Source organism: Oryctolagus cuniculus, chromosome 17 (assembly GCF_051225735.1).
Source record: "Oryctolagus cuniculus isolate XC-2025 breed Fujian yellow rabbit chromosome 17, ASM5122573v1, whole genome shotgun sequence".
NCBI classification, from domain to species: Eukaryota; Metazoa; Chordata; class Mammalia; order Lagomorpha; family Leporidae; genus Oryctolagus; species Oryctolagus cuniculus.
In genome coordinates, this window is record NC_142883.1 from 26,449,086 (window position 1) to 26,474,652 (window position 25,567).

Here is a 25,567-nt window from a genome sequence, read left to right on the forward strand (position 1 = left end):
GACAGCTGGGCCAGGTTAGCGGCTGCTGGCAGGCAGTCGGCGCAGACCCCAGACGAGGCAGGAAGTGGGGGCTGTGGGGAGAAACCTGGCCTCCTGCCCGGAGAGGAAACTTGGCTTTGGAAGAGCAAGAGGCAGAGCTGCCTGCAGGAGTCATCAGACGCCTCGGGGGCGCTGGGGAGCCCCTCCGCCCTGGTCTGCCTGCGTCTCCACTCCAGATGCAGCGGCTGCAGGGCAGACAGCTGGCTGTTGGGGCAGCGTGGGAGCCCCTGTGGCCACCACCCGCCCCTCCCCTGCCTGCTTCTTTCAGCTTCCTGGGATGTCCTGTCTGCCCTGGGGAGGGGCTGTTCCCTGGTTTCCTAGAAATTCTCCGGCCCTGGGACCAGGCTGCGCTGGCCAAAGCTGTGGGTGCCCACCCCTGCCACACACACACTACCCGGAGCCCCCTCCCCACTTCCCAGCCTCCTCAGCTTGCCAGCATGGCCCGTGGTGAGCCCAGGCCTGGGGCTCCTCTTGCGGGTTTCAGTTTGTCCCCAGCAGCTTGCTCAGGCCCCTGGTCCTCCCTCCTCCTGCTCTGGTTCCTTTCTCACCAAGTCCTAGCCCAGTCTACACTGCAAGGAGGGTGAGCTTTCTGGGCAGACACACCTGGGCTCCAGCCCCTTTTCTGTCACCTACTGGTTTTGCAACCTTTCCCAGTGAATTAGGTTCTCTGAGCCTCAGTTTTTCTCACCTGTAAAGTGGGGTTGAGGACGCCTATTTTCCCCCCAGCCCAAAGCTGCTGTGAGAATGAAATGTCTAGCTCGGGAGTCTCACTCCTGAGTGTGATCAGAATCCCCTGGATGGCTCATTGGAAGATCTCTGGGGGACAGGGGTGTAGCCCAGAAGTTAAGATGTCCACATTCCACATCGGAGTCTGGGCTTGGTCCCGGCTCCGGCTCCTAACCCAGCTCCCTTGGGAGGCAGGGGTGACGGCTCAAGTAATTGGCTCCCTGCCACCCACACCTGGATTGCATTCCTGGCTCCTGGCTTGGGGCCAGCCCAGCTCCAGGCCTTGATGGCCTTTGGGCAGTGAACAAGTGCACGGGGAGCTCTCTGTCTCTGTCTCTCGGCCTCTCCAATAAATAAATTAAACTTAAAAAAAAAAAAAAAAAGATAGAAAGAAAGAACAGAGAAGATCATTTGGCCCCTAGTGCAGAGTGGGATTCAGTGGGCCTGCAAATGTGCATTTCTAACATGTTCCATGGGCCGCCCCCCCCACCTTGAGCACCCCCCACCAGCCCTTGGTGGGAGGTGAATGAGTGTCCCCCTTTCTGTGCTTTCCCAGTAGCTGCCCCAGACACCTTTCCTCCCTGTCCGAGGAAAGGAAGGGGGTGCCTGCAGGGGAGGTCCCCATCGGTGTCTCCCTGGCTTGGCTGAGCGCACGGCCAGTGCGGGCTGGGGCAGGGGAGCTCTGGCCTTCCTGCGGCCGGGCTCAGCTCTCTGTGGCTCTGTGTGTCCAGCTCTTCAAAGGGAAGTTCTTCGTGTGCCAGGGCGAGGACACCAGGAACATCACCAACAAGTCTGACTGTGCCGAGGCCAGTTACCGGTGGGTCCGGCACAAGTACAACTTCGACAACCTTGGCCAGGTGAGTACCAAGCGCTGAGGGCAGGTGGTGGTGGCAGTCTCGAGGGGACACCGGTCGCTGTGTGAGGGTCCATGCTGACTCGGTTGGGGATCTGGTCCCCAGCCCCACCCTCCTCTGTCCCACCACCAGCATGCCCAGCCCATGGCAGCCCAACAAGTTAGCCCACAGGGTCTTTGGGCCTTTTGGAGATGAAGAGCTGGGGGCTCAGAGAGGGTCAGAGGTTGGCCCAGGACCACAGAGCTGCACAGCAGAGCAAAGAGCACATGGGGGCCGGCAGCCCTGGCACCCCTGTTGTCAGCTCAGTGACCTTGGGCAGCTGGCTCACCGAAGCCTTAGTTTTGTCAGCTGACGAATGGGGTCCTAGCAGAATCTCCTCGGAGCCGCAGTCAGGAGGCAGAAAGACGACCTTTGGGTTTGCTCAGTGTGCTGCAGGTGTAGGCAGTAGCCGGAATCATGCTTTGCTCCCCTGTGTTCGCAGAGTCGGAGAACTATAGGACAGGAAGTGGCCCGCTCAGCATTGCCGACTCATTCCCAGATCCACCCTGGCTTTAGTGTCTGATTTTCCGGGTCTTTGGGGTCCATTGCTCTCCCTGTCTGAGGTCAGAGAGTGTGACCAGTCAGAGTGTGCTCCAGACCAGCCAGGGAGCCCGGGGCCTGGCAGCTCCCTTGGGGCCTGGAGACTGACTACAGCCTGCCTGTTCCAGGGCTGGGGTGGCCCAAGCTGCTGCCAGGAGGCATTCTGGGAACAGGTGCTGGGTGGTTCAGCCACACATCCTCAATTTCAGATGGTCACCCCCTCCCTCTCCCTCTCCCCACCAGGCCCTGATGTCCCTGTTCGTGCTGGCCTCCAAGGATGGCTGGGTGGACATCATGTACGATGGACTTGATGCCGTGGGTGTGGACCAGCAGGTAGGGCTGGGACCGGCTGGGCCCACGCTGGGGCTCAGGTCGCTCAGCAGGGGTGGATCCCAGGCACAGCAGGTGCAGGCATTGGACAGAAAGCGCAAGGCTGGCTGGCAAATGCCATCGGAGTGGCCTGGAGTCTTGCAGCAGAGGCTGTAACTGGTGGCCTGTGAGCCCAATCGGGTCAGCTTCTACTGGCCGCAGGGTGTTAGATTTTTTTTTAATTTAATTTTTTTTAATTTTATTTATTTATTTATTTTTGACAGGCAGAGTGGACAGCGAGAGAGAGAGAGAGAGAGACAGAGAGAAAGGTCTTCCTTTGCCGTTGGTTCACCCTCCAATGGCCGCCACGGCTGGCGCACCGCGCTGATCCGATAGCAGGAGCCAGGTACTTATCCTGGTCTCCCATGGGGTGCAGGGCCCAAGCACTTGGGCCATCCTCCACTGCACTCCCTGGCCACAGCAGAGAGCTGGCCTGGAAGAGGGGCAACCGGGACAGAATCCGGCGCCCCGACCGGGACTAGAACCCGGTGTGCCGGCGCCACAAGGCGGAGGATTAGCCTAGTGAGCTGTGGCGCCGGCCTAGATTTTTTTTAGATTAGTGTGAACCTTTTAGCAATTGGCGAGTTTCATTTGAAAATCCAGATCTGCAGCTACTCAGCAGCAGTCTGGAGGTCTGGGGACACCGGGCTAGCGACCGCTCAGGGCGGGGGTCAGCCGGGCCCAGTGAGGGCTTCGGAGAACATAAGGCTACTGCACAAATTTCATGGGAAATAGAATTAAAAGATACATCTATTTTAGTGCCAAAAGAAAAAAATTAGAAATCCATGCACAGGAGTAGGCCTCAAAAACTTCATGAAATGGGCTGGCGTTGTGGCATACGCTGCCACCTATAGGGACGCCAGTTCAAGTCCCAACTGCTCCACTTCCAATCCAGCTCCCTGCTAATGCACCTGGGAAGGCAGTGGTGCTTGGACCCTGCACCCATGTGGGAGACCTGGAAGAAGCTCTTGCTCCTGGCTGCTGCCTGGTCTAGCCCCTGTCATTGTGGTTATTTGGGGAGCAAACTAGCAGATGGAAGATCCTTCTCTCTCTCTGTAACACTACCTTTCAAATACATTTTTTTAATATTTTTTTTTAAAATTTCATGAAAAAAGCATATAAAAATTGCACGGAATTCAATTTTCTGGAGCAAAAATAAATGTATCATTTAATACAATTTTCCACAAACTGTGAAGAACATTTGTCCGTGGTCTACTCCACCACAGGCCCCACCCCTCCCTACTACCTAACACCAAGCCCACAGCCTCATATGCATCCCGGTCAGGTGCCTAGAGCTATGTGAGTTTGCAGGAGCCCAGGCTTGGGGAAGCCTCTGAGCCTGTTAGCCCGGGGCTGACGCCTCCGCCTGTGCTTCCTGCTCCTACCAGCCCATCATGAACCACAACCCCTGGATGCTGCTCTACTTCATCTCGTTCCTGCTCATCGTGGCCTTCTTTGTCCTGAACATGTTTGTGGGCGTGGTGGTGGAGAATTTCCACAAGTGCCGGCAGCACCAGGAAGAAGAGGAGGCGCGGCGGCGGGAGGAGAAGCGCCTGCGGAGACTGGAGAAAAAGAGAAGGAGTAAGGAGAAGCAGATGGCCGGTCGGTAGTCTTTCCACATCTCTCTGGGTCACGCTTGACCTTGGCCTTGCGACTGCAGCAGGCTGGGGGCGGGGGCTGGGGCTGGGGGCAGGGAGAAGATGCTCCCACCCCCCTCCTCACCTCCTTGCCCCCCGACAGCATGTCTGCCTTTGGAGCCCGCATGAAGCAGCCCAGTTTGGTCCCCTGGGTCTCAGCACCATGCTCCCCAGAGGATGCCTGCTGGGAGCTGCTGCACGGCTTCGTGGCACTGGTACTTGGTGCTACCTTGCCTTGCGCCAGCGTCCGGCAGCCCAGGGATTGGTCCAGGTGCCAGTCCTGCCCACCCTGGGGTGGGCGACCCAGCATCTTGACCTTGCACTAGCCCAGTGTCTGTAGCTGCTGAGCAAGGCCTTAGCAGAACCTGCAAAAGGGGTAGCAGCTGAGAGCCATCTCCAGACCCACCCTCCCTCCCCATCACCAACAAAGCCACCAGGATTCCCCTCCCCAGCGTCGGGTTTCTCTTTGTCTTTGGTAACACTGGTGCGGGGAAGGTCTGAGGAACTCTAACCTCATGACTCTCTGACCTCTGACCCTCAGCCCCTCACCTGCACGCGCCAGCAGCTCTGGCACTGAGTGGGCGAGGACCCCATCCCTTCCCTCCATGTGCCCTCAGGCTGAGCCCCAAGAGTCCAGGGAGGGTGTGAGAGAGGGGACAGGTGCCAAGCCCCCCCGTTTCTGCTGTGTCTTCAGGGGCATCGGCACCTGGCTGCCTGCTTTCAGGGCCCCTGCGTGTCTGCCTGGTGCCTCTCTCCCCCCATCACGGCCCACGTCTCTCTGCGTGTCTTTATGTGTGGGCTGCTCTAAGCCAAGAGTGTCTGTGCGTCTGTGCTGTTTGGTCTGTGGGTTTCCCTTGCTCTCTCCGCCCTCTCACAACCGTCTTCCTTCCGCCGGTGAGATGCGGGCCGTGCTCTGAGTTGCCCTCTTTGGTGTGTGGACATGTGAGTACCACTCAGTGAGTGAGGGGCTGCCAGGCCCCCGGCCCTCTGCTCTCAGCTCCCTCTCTTGCTGCCTGGAAGAGGCACCTAGAGGAGAAGGTGTGGGAGACATAAGGGTGGATGGGGGTGGGACAGGGCCAGTGTTCCCTGTGAGAGGGGGTGACCTAGCAAGACATGGAGGGGACGCTGGCCTTCGGGCGGCCATGGTGGTACAGTTCTCTGTGCCCCTCATCCATCCACCTCCTGCCCAGCTCTGGGGTAGGGGTCTGGTCCCAGCTTCCCTGTGGGTGTCCGAATCTGAGCAGGTGCACTGTCCCCAGGGCCCCGCCCCCCTCCTGCAGTGGGCCTCCTCAGCAGGATACCACAGATGGAATCCTTTTGACAGGAGGTACTCATGGCCCCTGCCCGGCCAGCTGGCTCCCCTCCTGGGGTCTGTAAGTGTGTCAGGTGCAGCGGAGGGCATGGCCCAGGTAGGAGCCAGCATCTGTTCTCATGACGGACAGGCTGCCTGCTCCTCCCGCTGCTCCCTGCCCCTGTGACCTGGGGGAGCTGGCTGAATCATGCTTGTCTTTTCAAGGTTAGGGCTGGACCTTCAGAACCGCCTCCCATGCTCAGTGCATCCCCTTCATAGGCAGGAGAGGGTTGGAGGCGAGGGGGCCCCACCCAGCGCGCCTGGTCCGGCCAGTGACCCATGTCGTGTTTCGTTCTTTTAGATCTAATGCTGGACGATGTAATTGCTTCCGGCAGCTCAGCCAGTGCTGCGTCAGGTACTGCGTCTGGGGTCGGGTTCATGCGTGTGGGGCCATACACTTTGCTCCCTCTCCATGGCTCATCATCCTATCCTCTCGGGGTGAAGGGTGAGGGTCCCCAGGTCCCCCCCAAGAGGGCAGGGCTGAAGCACCAGGCTCTGCGTCATCCCGTGGGCCTGCGCTGAGCTGGCCCGGGTACACCCCTCCCTCCCACACCTCTTAGAGGAGCCACTTTTGCCACCGAGTTCCCGGCTCCCAGCCTCCTGCTGCTCCCCTCCCACCTACAGCCTCCTCGCACCTCCCTATTGGGTTATTAGAGCCGCAAATCTCTCCAGTCTCCTCTTGTCTGAAGGGGAGACTTTGATCCGAGGGATCAGGATGAGAGGAGCGGGAGGGGGGGAGGATTTGTTTTAAAAATGTAACGATGAATAATTGAACAGACTCATTAATAGTCAAGTAATCACGGTGACCACGTCCTGGCTACAAACAGCAGGCATTGCAAATCCAAAGCCCGAGTTAGCCACCAGATTCTCCCAGAAAAGCCACAGGTTTGGGAGTGAGTTGGGCCTTATTGCCGAGAGCCACAGCTCTTGGGAGGCCCTCCTGGTCCTGCTCACACTCCGCTGACCCCTCGACCACCTTCTCCCTGGACCCCTGTGAAGTGTGGAGCCCCAGAGGGTCTGTGATGGCCCTGCCTGGCTCTGTCCTACTTGGTAGTTCCCAAACTGTGCAGCCCCAGGCACCCACCTTGTCATCTCTTCCCAAAGACCTCACATTTTCAAAACCTGTCTCTGAAGTTATGAGCACCTCGGTGATGACTTTGTCTTGCCATTTGTACCAATCAAAGCCCGTCTAATTGTTCATCAGAGCTTCCAAGCTGCAGGAGGTCACGCTCTGAATGATGGCAAAGAAAGGCTGTTTTACCAGCACAGTAGGCTGTGGGGGTCTTTACCAGGCAAACGTGTGATGGTTTTGGAAACATCGAGAACAAAAAGACGCCCATGGGCTGCCTCTTCAGCTGCCAAGGGCTTGGGATTCAGTCTAGGGGACCACTCACTGGCCGCACTTTCTCATCTCCTCCCCACTGCCAGATCCAGGCCAACGCCACCCCATGGGGCTTGGGCTGCCTGGGCCTCAGGGGCTCAGCGACATCCCCAGGAGGGACCCCTAAGCCTCCATTTGGCGGTCATCCCCGGGGCCCAGGGGATGACCCATCTCCCATCCCTGTGGAGCTTGGCCTTGGGAGACCATCTTCCCGGGGGGCTCCGGAGTCTCTGGCTGGTATGGACCTGGGCTGCTGGGTCCTCATGTCTCTGTCTGGCTCTCTTGCAAACCCCGGAAGCCTTAGCGATGGGCGGGGGTGGGAGGAAGTGACCTCAGCATTTCCCTGGTGCGTGCACACCAGAGCACGGCACTCACCCTCGAGGCTCCTCCCCAAGGGGGCCGTCCCATGCATCAACACAGACTCTCAGCCCCCCCCCCCAAGACGTGACACCAGACGCCCTGGTTACTCCCGCACTACACCCCCAGACTTGGCTCCCTGGCTGATAATGAGGACTCACGGACCCGGAACAGGTGTGCCTGTCTCCCCATGGGCCTCTCGCACGGCCGTGTACGTAAGAGTCACCTGGCGAGCATGAACACAGGTGCCTGGGCCCCAGCCCAGAAGTTCCCCAGAGTGGACTGGCCCTGAGCAGCTGCCTTTCTCACCCGTGAGACTTACGTGCTGGTGATGGGTACGGAGTCCAGCCCCCTTGCTGGGCTGCTGCAAACTAAGCAGGGGCACCACAGCTCCCTGCCAGAGCCACTGCCAGCACCAGGGGGCAGCCACGCCCGGGGCAGGTGCCAGGGACGTCTTTGATCGGCAGAGGAATGGGTGTGAGCAGGCAGCTGGGTCCAGCCCACATCCTGGGTGGAGGGAGGCACGGGGGCTTTCGGGTGATGGGGCCACCTCCTGTGCTCACTGGGCCTCCAGCCCCAGCCCTGTTCTCCTGGGCCACTGTGGCATCCACCTCCACTCACTCTCTTTCCTGCCAGCGGGGACCCAGTGGTTCAGGCCTGGCTTTGGCAGCTGAAGCTGTGGCTTCTGCCATGGAGGCCTGAGTCCTGGGAGTGGCCCCAGCCTTCTGCCCACCCCCTGCCACTCACCTTTGCAGACTGCGTGCCTCCAGCTCCCGGGGACCTCTCCTAACTAACTCACTGTGCCTGCTGCTCTCACTCACAGCCTTGCAGCCCCTTGCTGTGCCCCTCCTCTGCCCGGTACCCTTCTCCCCATGGTCTGACTTTGGAGGCAGAGAGATGGGGCCGCGAGGGCAGTGTGCTGCCAACTCGGGTCCTGCCAGGCCTCGTCTTCCTCTGTAAAATGAAAGGGCTGCCCGCGGACACTGATCGCATCGACCTGGGGCTCTGTGGCCCTGTGCCCCCATGGGGGGGCTTCTGGCCGGGCTGGGGTGGGAGATAGGGGTGGAGAGGCTTTTGCCTACACCTCAGGGGTCTGTTTGCTGTCAGCGGAGGCCCTGCCTCAGTCATCCTGGCCCTTCCTCCCTCTGGGTTGTTTGAGGAAGGTCCCTGGCTGATTCAGAGCCCACCCACCCCTTTGACTCCTAGAACAAGGCCAGGAGGTGGCATTGGTGGTGGTCCGCCGGGCCTGGGCTGCCTACCCGGGCAGGCTGGGGTGACAGCCGAGGGGGAGACACTCCCCTCCAGCCTCTCCTCTCCATTGTCTCTGCTAATAATGGGGCTAATAAGGAGCCGCTTTTCCTAACCTAATTGTATTCAAACATTTTAGTTAATTCTCCATTCATATTTTAGCATAATGGGATCGGGTGCTCTCGGCATTTATGGAGATTAATGCGGAAAAAGAGTTCCAGCTGCTATAAGGCACCGTGGGGCGAGTAGCGCCCTTGGTTCTGTGGTACTGAAGGAAGGAAGGAAGAGGCCCGGCCGGCCCGGCCCACCCTCCACGATCGCGGTGTGGATGACCGGGGGCCTCCTGTTATCTTCTGCTCCACCCTGGCCTCTGTGCCCCCACACTCTGGGGCGTCAGGAGGGCTGCCTGGGCAAACGAAGCCACAGTTGGCCGGCCCATCTGAGAATAGAAAGATGGTCTCGTGCTCCTGCCAAGGTGCACCTGCTGATGCTGGGGTCTCTGCCCCTGGGTTATCCACACCTCAAGACCGATGCTGGAGAGTGGCCGGGTGGTCCCTGAGCATGGCAGCCCCCACCAAGCTGATCATGCAGCCCGTGGGCGCTCTTCCTCCTTCGGCCTTCGGTGGGGACCCACCCCAGGCCATTCCCTGCCTCAGTTTACCTCTGTCAAGTAGTCCGCTGCATGGGAAAGGATAGTTATATCTGAGCTGGCCTGGGCCCAAAGCTTCCTGCCACCCCTGAGCCAGCCGACCCCTGGCGCAGGCCTCAGAGGCTGCAGCCTTTGCTGGCTGGCTTCTGCCAAGACCTCCCAGGAGGGGAAGGGCTGTCTGGGACCTGAGGCTGCCCCAGGCCTCCCCGTGGGGAGTCTCTTCTGTCTTTGTGGCTGCCTGGGAGAGTAATCTGTCACCACCCTCTGGATCAGAGTGTCCCCACCTTGGCCTGGCCCTTCCTCGCACCTGCGGGAGGGGCCCCTCAATCTCCTGGTCCCAGAGTTATTCCGCCTGCTGAGCAGCTAGCCTCCTGGCACCGTGATTTTTGTCCCTAAGAGGTTCGCTGATTACAAGAGAAATATTGTGCCTCTGACAGATCTCAGACAGTGCTTCCAGCCCAGCCTGCAGTCTAACGCTGCCCAAACTCCCCGGAGCAGGCTGGGCACTGCCTCATTAGAAACCGGGTGAGTCCGTTGGCTAGGGCCCTCCCAGCTTGGGGCTGGGATGGAGCAGAGCCCTGTGGCCTCCCCCTGCCCTCCCCCAGCGTGCAGTGCAGGAGGCGCAGGCCCTGCCCCCGGAGGCCCTGTGGGTGGGTCAGCGCAGCCAGCAAGATGTCCAATTTCCGATCTCTGGCTTTATCTCCAAATCTCAGCTCTGTGTGATCGAGGGGCTGAGCGCAGCAAAGGAGCCAGAGCCTTCGCCGCTCGCTGGTGGAGCCTCCTCTGAGCCCGATAAGCCTGGTGGTTTTTCATCTTATTGATCTGGCTGTGCCGCGGAACAGAGTCGAGGGTGCTCCGGGGATGGGGGGGGCTGGTGGATTTTGGAGGCTGCCTGGGTTGAGGGGGAGGGGCTCACCTGGTGTCTAATGTAGGAGGAGAGCTCTGCATGTCCCGCCCCCAACTGCAGCCAGTAGAGCAGATGCTTGGAGGGGCCGCAGCACCGAGAGAGCTGCCCCCTCCACACAGGGCAGTGTGGGGGAGGGGCTGCTGATGACACAGGAATGTTTCAGCTCTGGTGTTCAAGGCTGGGGGCTCTGGGGCACCGTGGGTGGAGGGGATGCAGGGGGGGCAGGGGCCTGATGCTTGCTCCGCTCTCTCCCTGTCCCGCCAGAAGCCCAGTGCAAACCCTACTATTCGGACTACTCCCGCTTCCGGCTCCTCGTCCACCACCTGTGCACCAGCCACTACCTGGATCTCTTCATCACGGGTGTCATTGGGCTGAATGTGGTCACCATGGCCATGGAGCACTACCAGCAGCCCCAGGTAAGCGTGAGTGACTAGCCCTCAGCTGCTGCAGCCAGCATGGGGCCCCCAGGAGGGGCTGGTGCAGCACAGGTCAGGCCACAAGTGCTGGGCGCGCTGCGTGGGTTCCTCTGTAGCCCTCGCAGTGATCCTGGGAGGTGGGCGTCATCTTGGTTCCATAGATGAGGATACAGAGAGGTCAGTTGATGTGACCAAGGTCACACAGCTAGAAAGTGGAAGACTTGGTTTCTTTGTCCAGTAAACATGTATTGAATGCCTGCCAGGGACTGGGCTGCAGGCCTTTGACAGGTAAAGAAGGCAGATCTGTGCCTGCTCTTCTGGAATGTAGGTTCTTTTTTTTTAAGATTTTATTTTATTTATTTTAAAGGCAGAGTTGCAGAGATTGAGGGGAGAGCAAGAGACTTCCAGCCACTGGCTCACTCCCCAAATGTTCACAACAGCCAGGGCTGGACCAGACCAAAACCAGGAACCAGGTGCTTCCTCCGGGTCTCCCACGCGGGTGCAGGGGCCCAAGCACTTGGGCTGTCTTCTGTTGATTTCCCAGGCCATTAGCAGGGAGCTGGATCAGAAGTGGAGCAACCAGGACTCAAACTGGCACCCATATGGGCTGCTGGCACTGCAGGCAACAGCTTAACCCACCTCGCCAGAAACCCCAGCCCTGAGTTTAGGTTCTAACGAATGCCCAGCTCTGAAACACCCGTGATCATGCCACCCCGGGTCAGCCTCCCCGAGCTGCCCTCTGCCCCCTCAGTCCCCAGCTGTACAGTGAGGAGGTTGGGCCTCCATGAGCAAGGCCCTTTGCAGTCCCAGTGCGAATTCGCCTGTGATGTCCTCACCAGCTCGCAGGTTCAGATCACGCGTGCTGTATCCTGGGGTGGTGGCCGGTGGCCAGCCAGGAGGATGGGAGTAGGGGAGATGGGGCCAGCCAGACTCACCCTGACTCCCAGATCTGGTAGCTGTGACAGAGGGGTGGGGTGGGCGCCTGGGAGACCCTGCCTCTCCTTGTCCCACGCCTGCCAGATCCTGGACGAGGCTCTGAAGATCTGCAACTACATCTTCACCGTCATCTTCGTCTTGGAATCTGTCTTCAAACTCGTGGCCTTTGGCTTCCGCCGCTTCTTCCAGGACAGGTAACAGAGGGGTCTGGGAGAGCTGGAGGGACCTGGCAGATGGGAGGGAATGGGGCACTTGGCAAGACAGGACCTGGAGGTCACTGGCAGCTAAGAGTCCATGTGGCCTAGCCTGGGGCATCAGGAGCACAGAGCTTGGAGCCAGACTACCTGGACTGGATTTGAATCCTTGTTCCACCACTTAGGAGCTGGTGGCCTTGGGTAAGTTGCTTAACCTCTCTGTGCCTTGGTTTCCCTATCTGTAAAATGGGAGATAAGGATAGTTTCCACAGAACTGTGAGATTATGAATTCCTGATTGTAAATCCCTATCACCACTTTTTTTTTTTTTTTTTAAGATTTATGTATTTATTTGAAAGGCAGAGTTACAGAGAGGCACAGGCAGAGAGAGGCAGAGAGAGAGGTCTTCCATCTGCTGGTTCACTCCCCAAATGGCTGCAATAGCTGGAGCTGGGCTGATCTGAAGCCTGGAGTCTGGAGCTTCTTCCAGGCCTCCCATGTGGCTGCAGGGGCCCCAGCACTTGGGCCATCTTCTTCTGCTTTCCCAGGCCACAGCAGAGAGCTGGATTGGAAGTAGAGCAGCCGGGGGCTCAATCCGGCACCCACAGGGGATGCTGGCATCACAGACGGTGGCTTTACCAGCTTCACCACAGTGCCGGCTCCAGTCATGAAGCCCTTCAAACAGCGCTTGGCGCATGGCAGACCCCATGCAGGATGTGCTCAATAAAAAAGCAAATGAATCAAGCTGAAAAGCAGAGGCCCTGAGCCCTGCTTCTGCCACCTGCTGGCCACGTGGCCTCAGACAAGCCACCCCCTTCTCTATAGGATGGGAGGCTGGACCGGCTGGCTTCTGAGGTCCTTCCTAGCCCTGCCTTTCCGTTCCACAACTGCCCCTGCCCCATCAGCTCCCCTTCCCCCACTCAGGGGGCTGTGTCCCGGGTTTCCAGGTGGAACCAGCTGGACCTGGCCATCGTGCTGCTGTCCATCATGGGCATCACACTGGAGGAGATAGAGGTCAACGCCTCGCTGCCCATCAACCCCACCATCATCCGCATCATGAGGGTGCTGCGCATCGCCCGAGGTGGGTGCCAGGTGCCTGCCCTTCCTGGAAGAGGCAGCTCTGAGGCTGGCCAGGGGCTGGGTGACTGTGGCTTGCCAAGGGACTCTCTCCTGCCAAAGAGAAAGGTCGGGCACTGGGCTGAGGGAGGCACGCAACCTGGCTGGCCCCAGGGCTGCCATCCCATCAGCCCCAGCCTCGGCCCGGCTCTGGCTGCCCCAGCAGCTATATGGCTGGGGCCCCAGAGGGTCCAGCTCCTGAGCCTGTCCTGTTCCACAGTGCTCAAGCTGCTGAAGATGGCTGTGGGCATGCGGGCGCTGCTGGACACGGTGATGCAGGCCCTTCCCCAGGTAGCCGGGTGGTGGCGGTGGGGGCTGGGGTCCTCTTGGGGAAGGGGAGGTGCAGGGGGCTCGAGGGAGCTGACTGGGTGGTAGGCAGCGGCACCTTCTCCACTTCTTTTCCTCTCTTCCAGGTGGGGAACCTGGGACTTCTCTTCATGTTGTTGTTTTTCATCTTTGCAGCTCTGGGCGTGGAGCTCTTTGGAGACCTGGGTGAGTTGGGGATGGGGAGAGTGGAGGAGCCAAGGCTGGAGCCAGAGCTCTCCTGGGCTGATGCAGGCCTCTCTCCCCCAGAGTGTGACGAGACACACCCCTGTGAGGGCCTGGGCCGGCATGCCACTTTCCGGAACTTTGGCATGGCCTTCCTGACCCTCTTCCGGGTCTCCACTGGGGACAACTGGAACGGGATCATGAAGGTGAGTGCTTCCCTCTCTCCTATTCTTGAGCCAGGATCGCTGGGGAAGATGAATTGGACAGGAACAGAAGTATGCGGCCTTCTGTCCCCCGGGCCAGAACGCTCTGGAAGTCCTCTCCCTGGGACGCGGGACATGCGCTGACTCCTACCTCCTCTGCCCCTAGCCCACGACACTGCCCTCCCCACCCCTCCTTCTCCTCCTGCAACAGTGACCTGACTTTGCACGGCAGCTCCTCCTGCCGTCCGCCCCGGCCTCACCCCTCTGTCCCGCCTCCCGCAGGACACGCTCCGGGACTGTGACCAGGAGTCCACCTGCTACAACACGGTCATCTCCCCCATCTACTTCGTGTCCTTCGTGCTCACGGCGCAGTTCGTGCTGGTCAACGTGGTGATCGCCGTGCTGATGAAGCACTTGGAGGAGAGCAACAAGGAGGCCAAGGAGGAGGCCGAGCTGGAGGCCGAGCTGGAGCTGGAGCTGAAGACCCTCAGCCCGCAGCCCCGCTCGCCGCTGGGCAGCCCCTTCCTCTGGCCCAGGGCCGAGGGTCCCGACAGCCCCGACAGCTCTAAGCCCGGGGCCCCACAGCCCGCAGCCCACACCAGAGCAGCCTCCCGCTTCTCGCTGGAGCACCCCACGGTGAGCTGACAGCACCCCCCACGGGGGCGGGGCCCTGGGCTAGCAGGGAGGGGAGGGTGGCCAGCCTGCAGCACAGCCCGCGCCAGGGCTTCTCTGGGTCCTTCTGACCCTCCCACCTGGACACCGAGGGGCCAGCAGTCGCCTGCCCCTCCCTGGAGACAGCTGCCCACAGTAGCTGCACAGGGCAGCCTCGGTGCCCTGGCTGGATCATCCATCCCTACCTCCTCCAGCCTGGTCCGGCCTCCCCTTCCAGGCTCTTAAGTTCAAGGCTAAGTTTTCTGTTTCCTTCCTGTTTCTTTCCTACCTGCCCTTTAACCTGCCTGATTCCTTCCTTCTCACCAACCTTTCTACTTTTCCTTCCTCTCCCTCCCTCCCCTTCCGGGGGCCCTGCTCCCCTGGCTTCTCCCACACCTTCCCTCTGGCCCACCCCTCCTCTTTCTCTCCGTGCTGTGTGTGTGTGTGTGTGTATGTGCCTGTGTGTCTGCTGCTTTCACCTCCTCCCCTCACCTGCCACCACACTGCTCGCCACTGCCCCTCTGACCCCCGCGCCCTTGACTCTGCCCTTCTGGGCTGGTCCTCCCAGGACAGACAGCTGTTTGACACCATTTCCCTGCTGATCCAGGGCTCCCTGGACGGGGAGCTGAAGCTGATGGAGGAGCTGGCGGGCCCGGGAGGCCAGCCCTCTGCCTTCCCTTCCGCCCCCAGCCCGGGCGGCTCCGAACCACAGGTTACTGTGCCCCTGTGCTGTGCCCTCCCCTGACTGCCAGGCTGTGCCGTGCTGTGCTGTGTTGTGCTTCTGGGGAAGCTGGGAGTGTCGCCTTCCCCGCGGGTGTATGGATAAACAGCCTCAGCTGAGCATTGGGCCTGGCAGGGGGACATGGCGGTGCTTCAAGCTCTGGAGCAGGTTGGGAGTTGGGGCGCTGAGACTGTCCTTCTAAGGGAGCAGGATGCAGGAGGGGCTTGGAGAGAGGATTTGGGAGAAAGAACCAGGGGGCAGAAGATGGGCTGAGAGTGGTCCTTTGGGGTGGAGGAAGCGAGTGCAGAGCCAGGGCAGAGAGGCCTCTGGGGTGGTGCAGGGGCAGGGGGCATGCCTCCTCCTTCTCCCATGGACAGCACCCCTCACGCCCGCCAGCGCTTTGTTTTGTGGCTTTTCAAACCACGGAGCCCACTGGGCGCGATGAGTGTCCCAAGAACAGACGGCTCCAGCTGAGGGTGGGTCTGGGGAGCTTGGTGTAGAAGAGGACTCAGCCCCTTCGCACGGCGCCCAACCCGGGTGTCTCTTCCCTGTTCCCATGGGACCCTGAACTGTCTGCTTCCTAGGCTCCTTCTGCAGGGACCCCCTGCGCCAGGTCCGAGCGCAGGCGAGGAGACAGGTGTCAGCTGCCCTTGGGCGTGTGGTCCCCTCCTGCCCCCCGTGGGCTCTGTGCAGGGAGAGGAGGGATAGGCAGGCAGGGTTCTAGGAAGCGCTTTGCCTGATCCCAAGAACTGCCCAGCACCCCTTGCTGGGAAGGGGCTGAGCCTCTGTGGGACTCAGTCTCAGACGTGGCAATGACCTAGAATGAGCAAAGGGAAAGGGTGGCCCTTCCTGAAGCTTGGGTGGACGGGCGGTGGGAGAGAGGAGGGGTGACTGTGAGGCCCCTCCAAAAGATGCCAGGTGAGCCGACCCGATGGTGCGGCCCAGAGCGCCCGCTTCAGGCCATCTGGAGGGGTGCACGTCCCAGAGCCCGCGGTGTGTGTAGGGGGCAGAATCTGGGGCCAGGCCGAATCCTGCCAGGCTTTGGGAAGCCGAGAAAAAAGGCAGAAAAACAGCTTTCAGGTTGGCAGCATTGTCCCCGGCACCCTCCATGCCGCTCTGTCTGTGCAGAGAGACGGCTTTGCTGGCCTTTTTTTTTTCTTTTTTTTTTTTTTTTTTCCTGCCCGCTCGTCCCTGGAGGTGGGGTGGGGTGGGAGGAGCCTTGGCGGGGCTGGGGGCGTCCCTGGCTCCCTCAGCGTGGGCTCTCTGGCTGCCTGCCGCAGCCTCTCGGATCCGAGCAGGGGGGCGGCGGAGGGGAGGGGAGGGGAGGCCCTGGTCGGGTTGGGGAGGGGCGGGAGCGAGCTGGGACGCGCCCGAGCGTGCGCGTGCACACGCGGCGGCGCGCTGTCCTGGTTTCTCACGCCTGCTCCTCTCTCTCCCCGTCTAGATCGCTCTAGCGGAGATGGAGGCTATGTCTCTGACGTCAGAGATTCTGTCTGACCCGTCCTGCTCTCTAGCTCTGACGGATGATTCTTTGCCTGATGAGCCTCACACACTCTTACTTAGTGCCCTGGAGCGCAACGTACATACACATGCCCCCTGGCTGCCCCAGCCACCCCCTCAACCCCCCGGGCTGGGCTGGCTGCAGGGCCCCAGACAGGCCCAGGGTGCCCCTGCCCCACCCCACCCCACACCCCAGAGCCTTCCTCCCCGCCCCGGAGGCACTTGGTGCCCCCAGGCTTTGTTGGCAGGAGGCCTTGCAGGTCCCCCACTGGGGACAGAGAAATAATCGGGGCGTTGCCTAGAGGGCTGTAAGGGCAGCAGTGGTGAAAGGGTTAATCCAGACACCCAGGAGTGACATCGCCAGAAACACGGGTGACCTCAGAGCCAGTGTCTGTGGAGCCCGGTGCCAGCCAGCCCTACCCCTCCCTGCCCCACACCACACCTTCCCCACCGCGCAGGGGCTGAGGGTCACATCTCTGCTGCCACCACCATGCCCTTCTTCACCTGGGGGCTGTTCCTGTTGGCTCTGTCCCTGTCCCTGTCCCTGTGTCCTCGCTGCCACACTCCATGGGTGTGGGGGGCTTCTCTGTGTTTTGACAACTTCATGCCCTCTCCCAGCTCCCCTGCCCCCTTCTACCTATGAGCAGCCCCCTCCTCCTGGCCCCTCCCACTGTTGTCAGAGCAGGGCCCAGGCTGAGGGACGCCCTGGGGTCCTGGGTGGGGTGACTGGCAGCAGTGAGCCAGGGAAGTGAAGGACCCCCCAGGCCTGCTGAGGACCCTACAGCTTCCCTGGGAACCTGCATTCAGGGGGACGGGCCCGCAGGGAGCACTGCTGGGCTCCCCATGCCGGGCTGAAGGGCTGGTGACCACCTTCCTTTAAAACAGATGTGAAGAAAACTCATTTCCATCCCCAGTCTGCCCACTGAGGCAGGAGCTCGATCCATACCCAGGCCTTGCTCCCGGCTTCCACCGGGAGTCATTGTGTTGCTCAGGTGGGGGTGGGGAGAGGGCTGTGACACCCCCCACCCCGGTGTTCATCTATCACTCAGTGGACATGAACCTAGCTCAGGCCTGTGCTGGGCCCTGTGGCCACCACCACCAGAATTGGGTATGCAGTCCAACCCACAGGACCCCCGGGCTGCCCAGGCTCCTGAGCCCCAGCATGGGGTAGGGGTGCACTGTTAGCTTTTAACCCTCCCCTGTGCTGCTCTAGGTCACAGCCCCAGGCCCATACCCTTTAGAATCAGCTTTGGAGCCACCTGTAGGGCTGTGGTGGGGGCGGGGGCTGCTCTTCTTTCTTTGGATCCCTCTGCACCCCTCCACCATCCCCTGGACTCCCAGTGATGCACCTGCGCACAGGGTCCCTGGGGGAGGCCCCTCCTCCCTCTGTGTGGAGGGCTCATCTGTGTGTCTGCCCCTCCTCCCGCCACACTCATGCCCATTGCCACGTCACCCTGGGAGGGGAAGGGGGGCCAGGGCCTGACGGTGGGAGTTGGGAGGTGTTTGGTGTCTGTGGTCTGACTCAGCCTCAGTTACAAGCCTAGATGCCCCCTCCCCCCTCTCCCATCCTGTCCCTGTTGCAGATGGAGCCACACCCCGAGGAGGTGCCCGCCGCCCTGGGACCAGACTTGCTGACTGTGCGCAAGGCTGGGGTCAGCCGAACACACTCTCTGCCCAACGACAGCTACATGTGCAGGGACGGGAGCACTGCCGAGGGGTCCCTGGGACCCAGGGGCTGGGGGCTCCCCAAGGCCCAGTCAGGTACCAAGGCTGGGGCAGGCTGGCTCAGCTGACACAGGGAGAGCACAGCCTGGGGGAGACTGAGGCAGCTCTGGACCTCCAGGGAGCCCCCAGCCCCTGCCTGAGGGGAGAGGCTTTCTGCCCAGGGTGGGAAGGGTGGGAGGGGGGCCTCAGACCGCTCCTGACCCCCCTCCCCCCCGCAGGCTCTGTCTTGTCTGTCCACTCCCAGCCAGCAGATACCAGCTACAACCTGCAACTTCCCAAAGACGCACCCAACCTACTCCAGCCCCACAGCGCCCCGACCTGGGGCACCATCCCCAAACTGCCCCCACCGGGCCGCTCCCCTTTGGCTCAGAGGCCACTCAGACGCCAGGTGAGCAGGTGGAGGGGGGGCTGGGCCTGGGGGCTGGGCCCTCATCTTGGATTTCTGGGCCAGTGGTGGCCACTGGCGTCTACACTTTTCATTTTCTGACAAATACACCGTGTGTGCCAGTGATGGGCCATGCTCAGTTCTAGATCCCAGGGGCGACACAGAACTGGTCTGTGCCCCGTGGGAGAGACAGGATGGGGCTAAGGTTGTGCAGGGCCATGCACACCAACGGGGAGGGAGAAGCCAGGCCTCAGCTGCCTCCTCCATTCTTTGGAACAAGCCAAGGGGCCTAAGGCAAGTTTTAGGCATCCTCACTTGTGGCCAAACGCAGGGCCAGTCTCCTGGGGCACAGAGCAGAGGCTCCTATAACCGGGTGAGGCTTGTCTGCCCCCACTGCCCAGCCCATGCCCATGTGTGCCCTTGGGCATGGACACATGAGGCCCCCGTGCCCCCAGAGGCCAGGCGCAGACATGTCACCAGGTCACAGGTGCAGGAGGCTCACGTGTAGGGGAGGAAGGGTCAGTTTGACTCGGGGCAGAGACTGGCAGGGTGTTCAAAGCCACAGGAGAGTCCACGCAAAGGCTGAGAGACCAGGAGGAGTCATCTGGGCAGCAGAGCCGGCCCAGGAGCTTCCTTGGCTGCCAGGGGTCAGGGGCTGCAGGGGGAGGAAAGCCAGGGCGCAGGGAAGGGAAGGCAGAGCTTAGGGTGGGGAGGGGCTTGGGAACAGTGGGGGTCAGGCTGCCCCAGGGCATCGCAGGATCCTCATCCCCCAAGAAGAGCAGCTGTATGGGGTCCTGCACTGTATGGGGCAGGGGCTGGGGGATGCTGGGGGCAGGTAGTGCCCGGTCTGAAGGAGAGAGCCCTGTGCTCAGCCCTCCCCAAACCCCAACCCCACCCAGGCAGCAATAAGGACGGATTCCTTGGACGTTCAGGGCCTGGGCAGCCGGGAGGATCTGCTGTCGGAGGCGCGCGGGCCCTCTCCGCCCCTGGCCCGGTCCTCCTCCTTCTGGGGCCGGCCGAGCATCCGGGCCCGGCAGCACTTTCGCAGCCAGAGCAAGATCTCGAAGCACATGGCCCTGTCAGCCCTTTGCCCTGGCCCCGAGCCCAGCCGGAGCAAGGGCCCTCCAGAGACCAGAAGCAGCTTCGAGCTGGACACCGAGCTGAGCTGGGTTTCGGGGGACCTCCTGGCCCTGGGCAGCCAGGAGGCACCGCCCTCCCCGCGTGACCTGAAGAAGTGCTACAGTGTGGAGGCTCAGAGCGGCCGGCGCCGGCCTGTGTCCTGGCTGGACGAGCAGAGGAGACACTCCATTGCCGTCAGCTGCCTGGACGGCGGCTCCAGCCTCGCGGGCCAGCCGCTTGGGGGACCTGGGAGCCGGCCCAAGAAAAAACTCAGCCCGCCCAGTATCTCCATAGACCCTCCCGAGAGCCAGGGCGCGCGGCCCCCGGCCAGCCCCGGCATCTGCCTCCGGAGGAGGGCTCCGTCCAGCGACGCCAAGGATCCCTCGGCCTCCGGCCCCTCTGACAGCATGGCTGCCTCGCCCTCCCCAAAGAAAGACGTGCTGAGTCTCTCCGGTTTATCCTCTGACCCTGCAGACCTGGACCCCTGAGCCCCTTGCCCACTCTCGCCCCTCACCTCTTCCGCCGGGTGCCAAATCTTAGCTCCTCCTGCTGAGCTGTGTTCCTCAAGAGACTCGGAGGAGGGGCTCCTTCCCCCACCTCCATGGCTCTGGGTCCCTGCAGGCAGAACTCCCAGAGAGTTCCAAGCAGTAGCCCTGGCTGTGGAAGGGAGGCCCAGGGCCACCGAGGTTCCCGCCAGCAGGAGCTGTCGGGAGAAAGCAATACGTTTGTGCAGAATCTCGATGTATATTCTATTTTATTAAATTAATTGAATCTAGTCTATGCGGGATGTACCACATTTTGTGACTGAAGTCACTTGTTTCCACTCCTGTGTGTCTCAGAATATTTCTGAGGCGAAGGCGTCTGTCTCTTTGCTGTTTTAACCCAAAATAACCAGTCTAGTGATATTCTCTCTTGCAAAGCACAAGCGGGAACCGCGCGTGCATTCCAGCCCCGACGGTGGCCCATCCTCAGCGGAGAGGGAGACCCCTTTTGGAAACTGTCATGTAACTTATTTTCTCCTTTAACCTCGACATCATTTTCTGTAGGGGGAAAAAAAAGAGAAAAAGAAAAAAACAGAAAAAAAATGAGATTTTACAAATGAAATGGAACCTTTTTATATATACATACATACATATCTATATATCTCTATATCTATAATAAAGTAATTTTCCAAAATAAAAAGGTAATCACGGTCCCGAGTAAAAAAGCAAAGGGGATGCATGGAGAGTCAGGCACGTCCAGAGGGGGGCGCTGGTGAGGTGGGGGGGTGCGGAGGGCGGGATGCTGGGGCTGCCTGTTGGGGGGTGGGGGGACTTATGTGTTGTCTGGGGCTAGGAGGCCCCTCTCCTTGGCTTCTGACTGGAGGAGCAGGGTCTCTGCTCGCTGCCTCCTCCTAGCCAGGCAGCTCAGCGAAAGCGAGCAATTCCAGATTAACTCTCGTTTCTGCTGACAGCTATCAGCCGCACACTGAAAGCGGGAAATTGGCATAATGAAGCTGTTTGGGGTAATGGGGCTGATGATGGAGCCTGGGGAGGCAGCCTCAGCTGCTGCCGAGTGGCTCTGTCGCGGCGGGGGGCGGGGGGGAGGCCAGGGCTTCTGGGTTTTCCATGCTGAGGCGGCTTTGGCTCCAGATCTACCAGGCGTCTGGCTCAGTGGGTCCCCTGAGCAGGGAGGGAAGGGGACTTCAGCCTCCTGCCTGGGGGGACCCTAGCGGACTGGCCCTGCCAGTAGTTGCTTGAGCCGGGCAATGGGATTCAGCTGTGTAAACGGAGTGGCTCCCTCTGGAGGACAAGGTGAGCAGGCCAGTGTCCAGAGGCCACCTCCTGTGGCCAGGCTGCTGAGGAGGGAGCCAGTCCCCTGGGGCGTGATGGATGAGCATTGTCAAGGTGTTTACATGGACGGCTGCTGTCTGCCCAGCGGGAGCCAGTGGCCGGGAGTACAGGGCCTCCCACCTGCCCTCCCTGCCTCCCCACAGTGCTGTCTTGTGTGGAAACCCTGGTGTCAAGAGGCAGTGACCCCCCCCAGCTCAGCCAGCCCCACTTGCCTGCCAGCCACCCCCAAACCCCACCTCCCTCCGCGCAGCCCCTGGCCCTCGCTCAGAACCACATGCGCTTGGCGGAAGCTCCCCCACAGGCCCGTGTGCCGGGCAGCGGGACCTGGAGGCGATGTTGGTGAGAGCCTCTCTGATTGCTCTTTTGTACAGAAGTGCCATCACCCTTTGAACCAAGCACCTGTTTTGATCCCCGGGGCGGCGGTGTGGGGAGCAGGAATGCCAAACCCGTTTTCCTCTAGCTTCCTTGAGGCGGGGAGAGGGGTGCTTGTGGGGCTGCCTTTTGCTGTTCCAGCAAAGCTGTGTGTGCCAAATTCCTAGAGCTTCCTCACCTGGATCTGCAAATTCAGCTTTTAACTGTAGGTGGAATGTTGCTGGATTCTGAGCTCCCATGAGGGTGAGAGATGATGGTGGGGAAGGGGCTCTCGGACCCTTTTCCTTCTGGTGGCGGAAGGGTTCTGAGTCAAGGTGAAAGCAAAGAGCTGAGATACTACCCCCTCCCTCCATCCCAGCCCCCTTCCCACCCCTGCTATCCGTCCGTCTGTTCGCTGTGGACAGAGGCTGACTCTGAGTGTGCCTGGTTCTCTCTGGGGTCCTCTGCCCGGGTCCCTATTCCCAGCAGGGGCCCAGGAAGATTGTCTGGGCTGCACCGGCTTTTCTTGGGGTTGCTTTCCGGAGAACAGCAGTGGTCAGCCTGGTGCAAGGGAAGAGGCTCCTTGTCGGTTCCCATATGCCCGTCGGTGAACCTGGGGTTGCCCTGGGGTGGGGGTGGGGTGGGGGCATCTGGGCAGTGCGGTGTCCCCTCCCCCAAAGAGAAAAGGTCTTCCTCCACGTGGAAGCTGTTGTATTTCATTAAGAGGGTTTTGACGTGAAAATGACGATGCTGCTGAGTGCTGTGGGCAGCAGTAATGGTAACGCGGATGCTAATGTCAGGACGCTTGTCCGGACGGTGAGGATGTCTGAAGGAGCTGGGGCAGGCAGGGCCTTGGACCCAGGCTCCAGGGGCAGGACTGGAGCAGGCAAGGGGCTTCCGGTGTGCAGGGGCCTTTGAAAGGAAGCGCATGGACTCGGAGCTTCTGCCATCGGCCTCTCCTCAGGGGTTCAGAGGAAACTGTGTCACTCGCTGCTGCTCAGCCTCCACCCCCGAGACTCCAGGAAAAGGTCTGTCTGGGGGTGGGGGCCTGGGAGGAGTGCGCTGAGCTGGTGCTAAAAACAAACCTGAGGCTCAGATGCAGTCTCTCACTTACTCCTCACAACACCCAGGCGAGGGAAATACCAATGCTATCCTTCCGCGAGGCAGTGGATTCCGGGAGTCCACAGAACTTACCCAAGGTCACACAGCCAGGGAATGGCAGAGTAGGGGTTGCACCCCAGCCCACCCTCCCCGCTGGGGAGGCAAAGGGACGTGGTGGGAAGAATCCTACTTACAAAATGACTTGCTAGGGGCAGGCTTTTGGAGCAGTGGTTAAATTCTCTGCTTAGGACACCTGCAGCCCCTGTAGGAGGACCTGGTTCAAACGCCAGCTCTTCCACTTCCCATCCAGCTTCCTGCTAAGGCAAACCCTGGGAAGCAGCAGGTCATGGTTTAAGTGCCTGGGTCTCTGCCACCCACATGGGAGACCCAGAGTGAGTTCCAAATTCTGGGCTTTCAGCCTGGCCCAGATGTGACTGTGGCAGGTATTTGGTATTTTCTCTCTCTCTCTCGCTCTCCCCCCTCCCCCTCCCTCTTTGACTTTCAAATAAAAAAAAGAAAGAAAGTAAATTTTAAACACTTAAAGTTACTTGCTAGTGGGCTGGTCAGAGCTGACTGTGCAACTCTTTGGCCTCCCAGTTGCCACCCTTTCCTGGCATGAGGCTGCCTTTGAACCAGGGCACCTGCTCTCCTCCTCCTCTTCCAACCCCCTTCCTGTCCTCCACCCTTGCCCTACCCAGACCTCACCCACTTTCCAAACAGCCTCCACCTCCCTCTGCACCCTGGTCCCCACCCCTCACAGCCTGGTGCCCCATGGCCTCGTACCCCCTCTCCTGGGCTAGCTGTGAGCCCAACCCGTGGGACTGGTGACAGTGGTGCAATGAGGGCGGCAGGCACCAGGTGGCAGCACAAGGCACCATCCCCTGGTGCCACAGTGCGCCCCTTCTGCAGAGGGGCCCAGCCAGAAAGGGGACCCCACTGCTGATGGACACCTCCCTTGGACAGGTGAGCCCACAGGGCCCCAACAAGGACTTCATGCTGAGGAAGCCCACCAGGAGTACAGCCTACCTGAGTGGCCCCACGAGTGATCTCTACCTAAAGCCAGTGGATCCAGAACTAACCCAGGCCAGCAGCTGCCTGGAGCAGGATTAACTCTGTGAGCAGGCTTCCCCGTGGACTGTCACCTTACTCAAGGGCTGAGTGAGGCGGGTCAAGGAGCCGGCTACTCAGCAAACCACCTGTCCCCCGCCGTCTCCTGCCCCCGCCACTGTTCCCCTACAGATAATTCGGCTCGGGACTTTGAAGCTGTGCGTGTCTTCGCCCTGCCCCAGGTGTGGGAGCTGCTGACTGTGGCCTCCGGAGCTCATTAATTCTTGCTTTGAGAACTCCTGAAGCAGGTGCAGCAGCCAGCACTCTCACATGCATGCCAAATCAGATCCAGGGCTAGGTTGTGGATGGAAGGACAGCCTCACTTAGGGCAGTGAGCAGGGGACCCGCCCAGGCTGCGGTCCAGAAGAGAGAAGGGAGAGGTCTGGGGAGAAGGGAGCCGGAGCATGGTTTGGGGGTGCTCCAAGCCTTGAAGGAGCCACGAGGGGCTAACAGGAAACAGGCGCTAAGACAGAAAGTGGCTTTGCTGTCCCCAACTCTGTCCCCTGCTTGTCCTTCCCAACCCCCACCCCACCCCCACCCCACAGCCTCTCCTGGGTCTCCCCGTCTGCCCTTGCTCCACTTTCTCCTCCCTGCTGTCAAGCCTGCTCTGGGCTGCACCTGGCAAGGATCTTATCTCGCCATCTCCTCACCAGGAAATCCCTGATGCTGGGTTCCCCTGGGACTTTTGCGGGCGGGGGAAGTACTGCCCAGGCTGCCCAGGGCAGGCAGAGCTGCAGGCAGCTGCAGGGAAGGGGAGATGGGGGCAGGCGTTGTCCTGTCTCTGCCACAGCCCAGCCCACAAGGCCTTTATTGCTGCTCCCAGGAGCCCTGCAGCCGGAAACACCTTGGTTTTTGAAAACCCAAAAGCAGAGTGGGCGACACCCCTGCAGGGATTCTAACTAAGGCCCCGGAGTCTTTTCCACCAAGGACCTCTTAGAAAAAGGCATCCACGCTTAGTCAGCAAATACTTCCTGAGGCCCCACTTTGCCAGGCACTGTCCCAGGTGCTGAGGATATAGTGAGAAACAAGTCTCGGTCCCTGTCCACAAGGAGCACACGGTCTCCATGGTAACAAGGCAGGGAGAGGGGTGGGCAGTGGGAGGGGTCCCCGCTCAGGGGTGGACGGGGGAGCTCCAGCGAAATCTTGAGGGAGAAGCAGAGCCTGGCAGGTGCAGAAAGGGAGGCAGGGTGCCGAGCAGCCGTGAAGGTGAGCCGAGGATGCTGGGAGCGTCCGGAGGACACGGGGCTCATGCTGCCTGGGCCGGGCTAAGGTCTCTTGCCCTGGGAAGCTGGGGTGGGGGTGTCTCAGGCCTCGGAGCCCGTGCTCTGCTGAGAACAGCCAGGCAAAAATATCCTGGAATTCCTGTGATAGTTATTCAAGGGCTGTACAAAAGGGACCACGTTCCACGAGTGGTGAGCGGCGCTGAGTAGCCTGTGCCTCAGGAGAGACGGGCAAGATGAGGACCAGGACCACTAAGGGACCCAACCCGGTGCTGCAGCCTGGGGGGAAGCAACGGCAAGACCATAGGGCTGGGGCCAATGGGAATGGCACTCCCTGGCCCCAAACGGGAGCTCTAACCATTGGGCAGCCTGGCCAACCTGGGCTTCAGAAGTCCCAGGAGGAGGC

General features: G+C 60.6%; 2 protein-coding genes and 1 long non-coding RNA gene across 24 annotated transcripts in view; 2 read left to right on the plus strand and 1 right to left on the minus strand.

The window, feature by feature from the left end:
- CACNA1G (calcium voltage-gated channel subunit alpha1 G) overlaps positions 1-20,732 on the plus strand; it is a 61,414-nt gene extending 40,682 nt beyond the window's left edge. For 2 of the 19 annotated variants that reach the window (XM_070060839.2, XM_070060842.2), the window contains 16 exons: positions 1,497-1,622; positions 2,442-2,531; positions 3,956-4,148; positions 5,857-5,910; positions 10,362-10,513; positions 11,534-11,643; positions 12,589-12,722; positions 12,978-13,048; positions 13,171-13,249; positions 13,331-13,452; positions 13,732-14,085; positions 14,669-14,812; positions 16,266-16,400; positions 17,905-18,082; positions 18,265-18,434; positions 19,331-20,732. In XM_070060839.2, coding sequence (XP_069916940.2) covers positions 1,497-1,622; positions 2,442-2,531; positions 3,956-4,148; positions 5,857-5,910; positions 10,362-10,513; positions 11,534-11,643; positions 12,589-12,722; positions 12,978-13,048; positions 13,171-13,249; positions 13,331-13,452; positions 13,732-14,085; positions 14,669-14,812; positions 16,266-16,400; positions 17,905-18,082; positions 18,265-18,434; positions 19,331-20,038 — 2,820 coding nt within the window. In that variant the 3' untranslated portion in view covers positions 20,039-20,732. Of the gene's footprint in view, positions 1-1,496; positions 1,623-2,441; positions 2,532-3,955; positions 4,170-5,856; positions 5,911-10,361; positions 10,514-11,533; positions 11,644-12,588; positions 12,723-12,977; positions 13,049-13,170; positions 13,250-13,330; positions 13,453-13,731; positions 14,086-14,668; positions 14,813-16,265; positions 16,401-17,904; positions 18,083-18,264; positions 18,435-19,330 lie in introns of all 19 variants that reach the window. The other 17 variants (XM_070060840.2, XM_070060843.2, XM_070060845.2 and 14 more) reach the window with 11 other exon arrangements.
- LOC149121162 (uncharacterized) lies at positions 20,455-23,995 on the minus strand. Of its 4 annotated transcripts, none has more exons than XR_016224198.1 (4): positions 23,861-23,995; positions 23,029-23,163; positions 21,933-22,041; positions 20,455-20,590 (listed from the first exon to the last, which is right to left on the minus strand). It is a non-coding gene; the product is annotated as an uncharacterized LOC149121162 (long non-coding RNA). The 4 variants fall into 4 exon arrangements; XR_016224196.1 differs by having other exon boundaries at positions 21,933-22,058; XR_016224197.1 differs by lacking the exon at positions 23,861-23,995 and adding an exon at positions 23,618-23,763 and having other exon boundaries at positions 21,933-22,058.
- The window catches only part of ABCC3 (ATP binding cassette subfamily C member 3), a 46,882-nt gene continuing 43,015 nt past the window's right edge, over positions 21,701-25,567 (plus strand). The window contains exon 1 of the mRNA XM_089318172.1: positions 21,701-21,721. Within this exon, the coding sequence (XP_089174298.1) occupies positions 21,716-21,721 (6 nt within the window). The 5' untranslated portion in view covers positions 21,701-21,715. The remainder of the gene's footprint in view (positions 21,722-25,567) is intronic.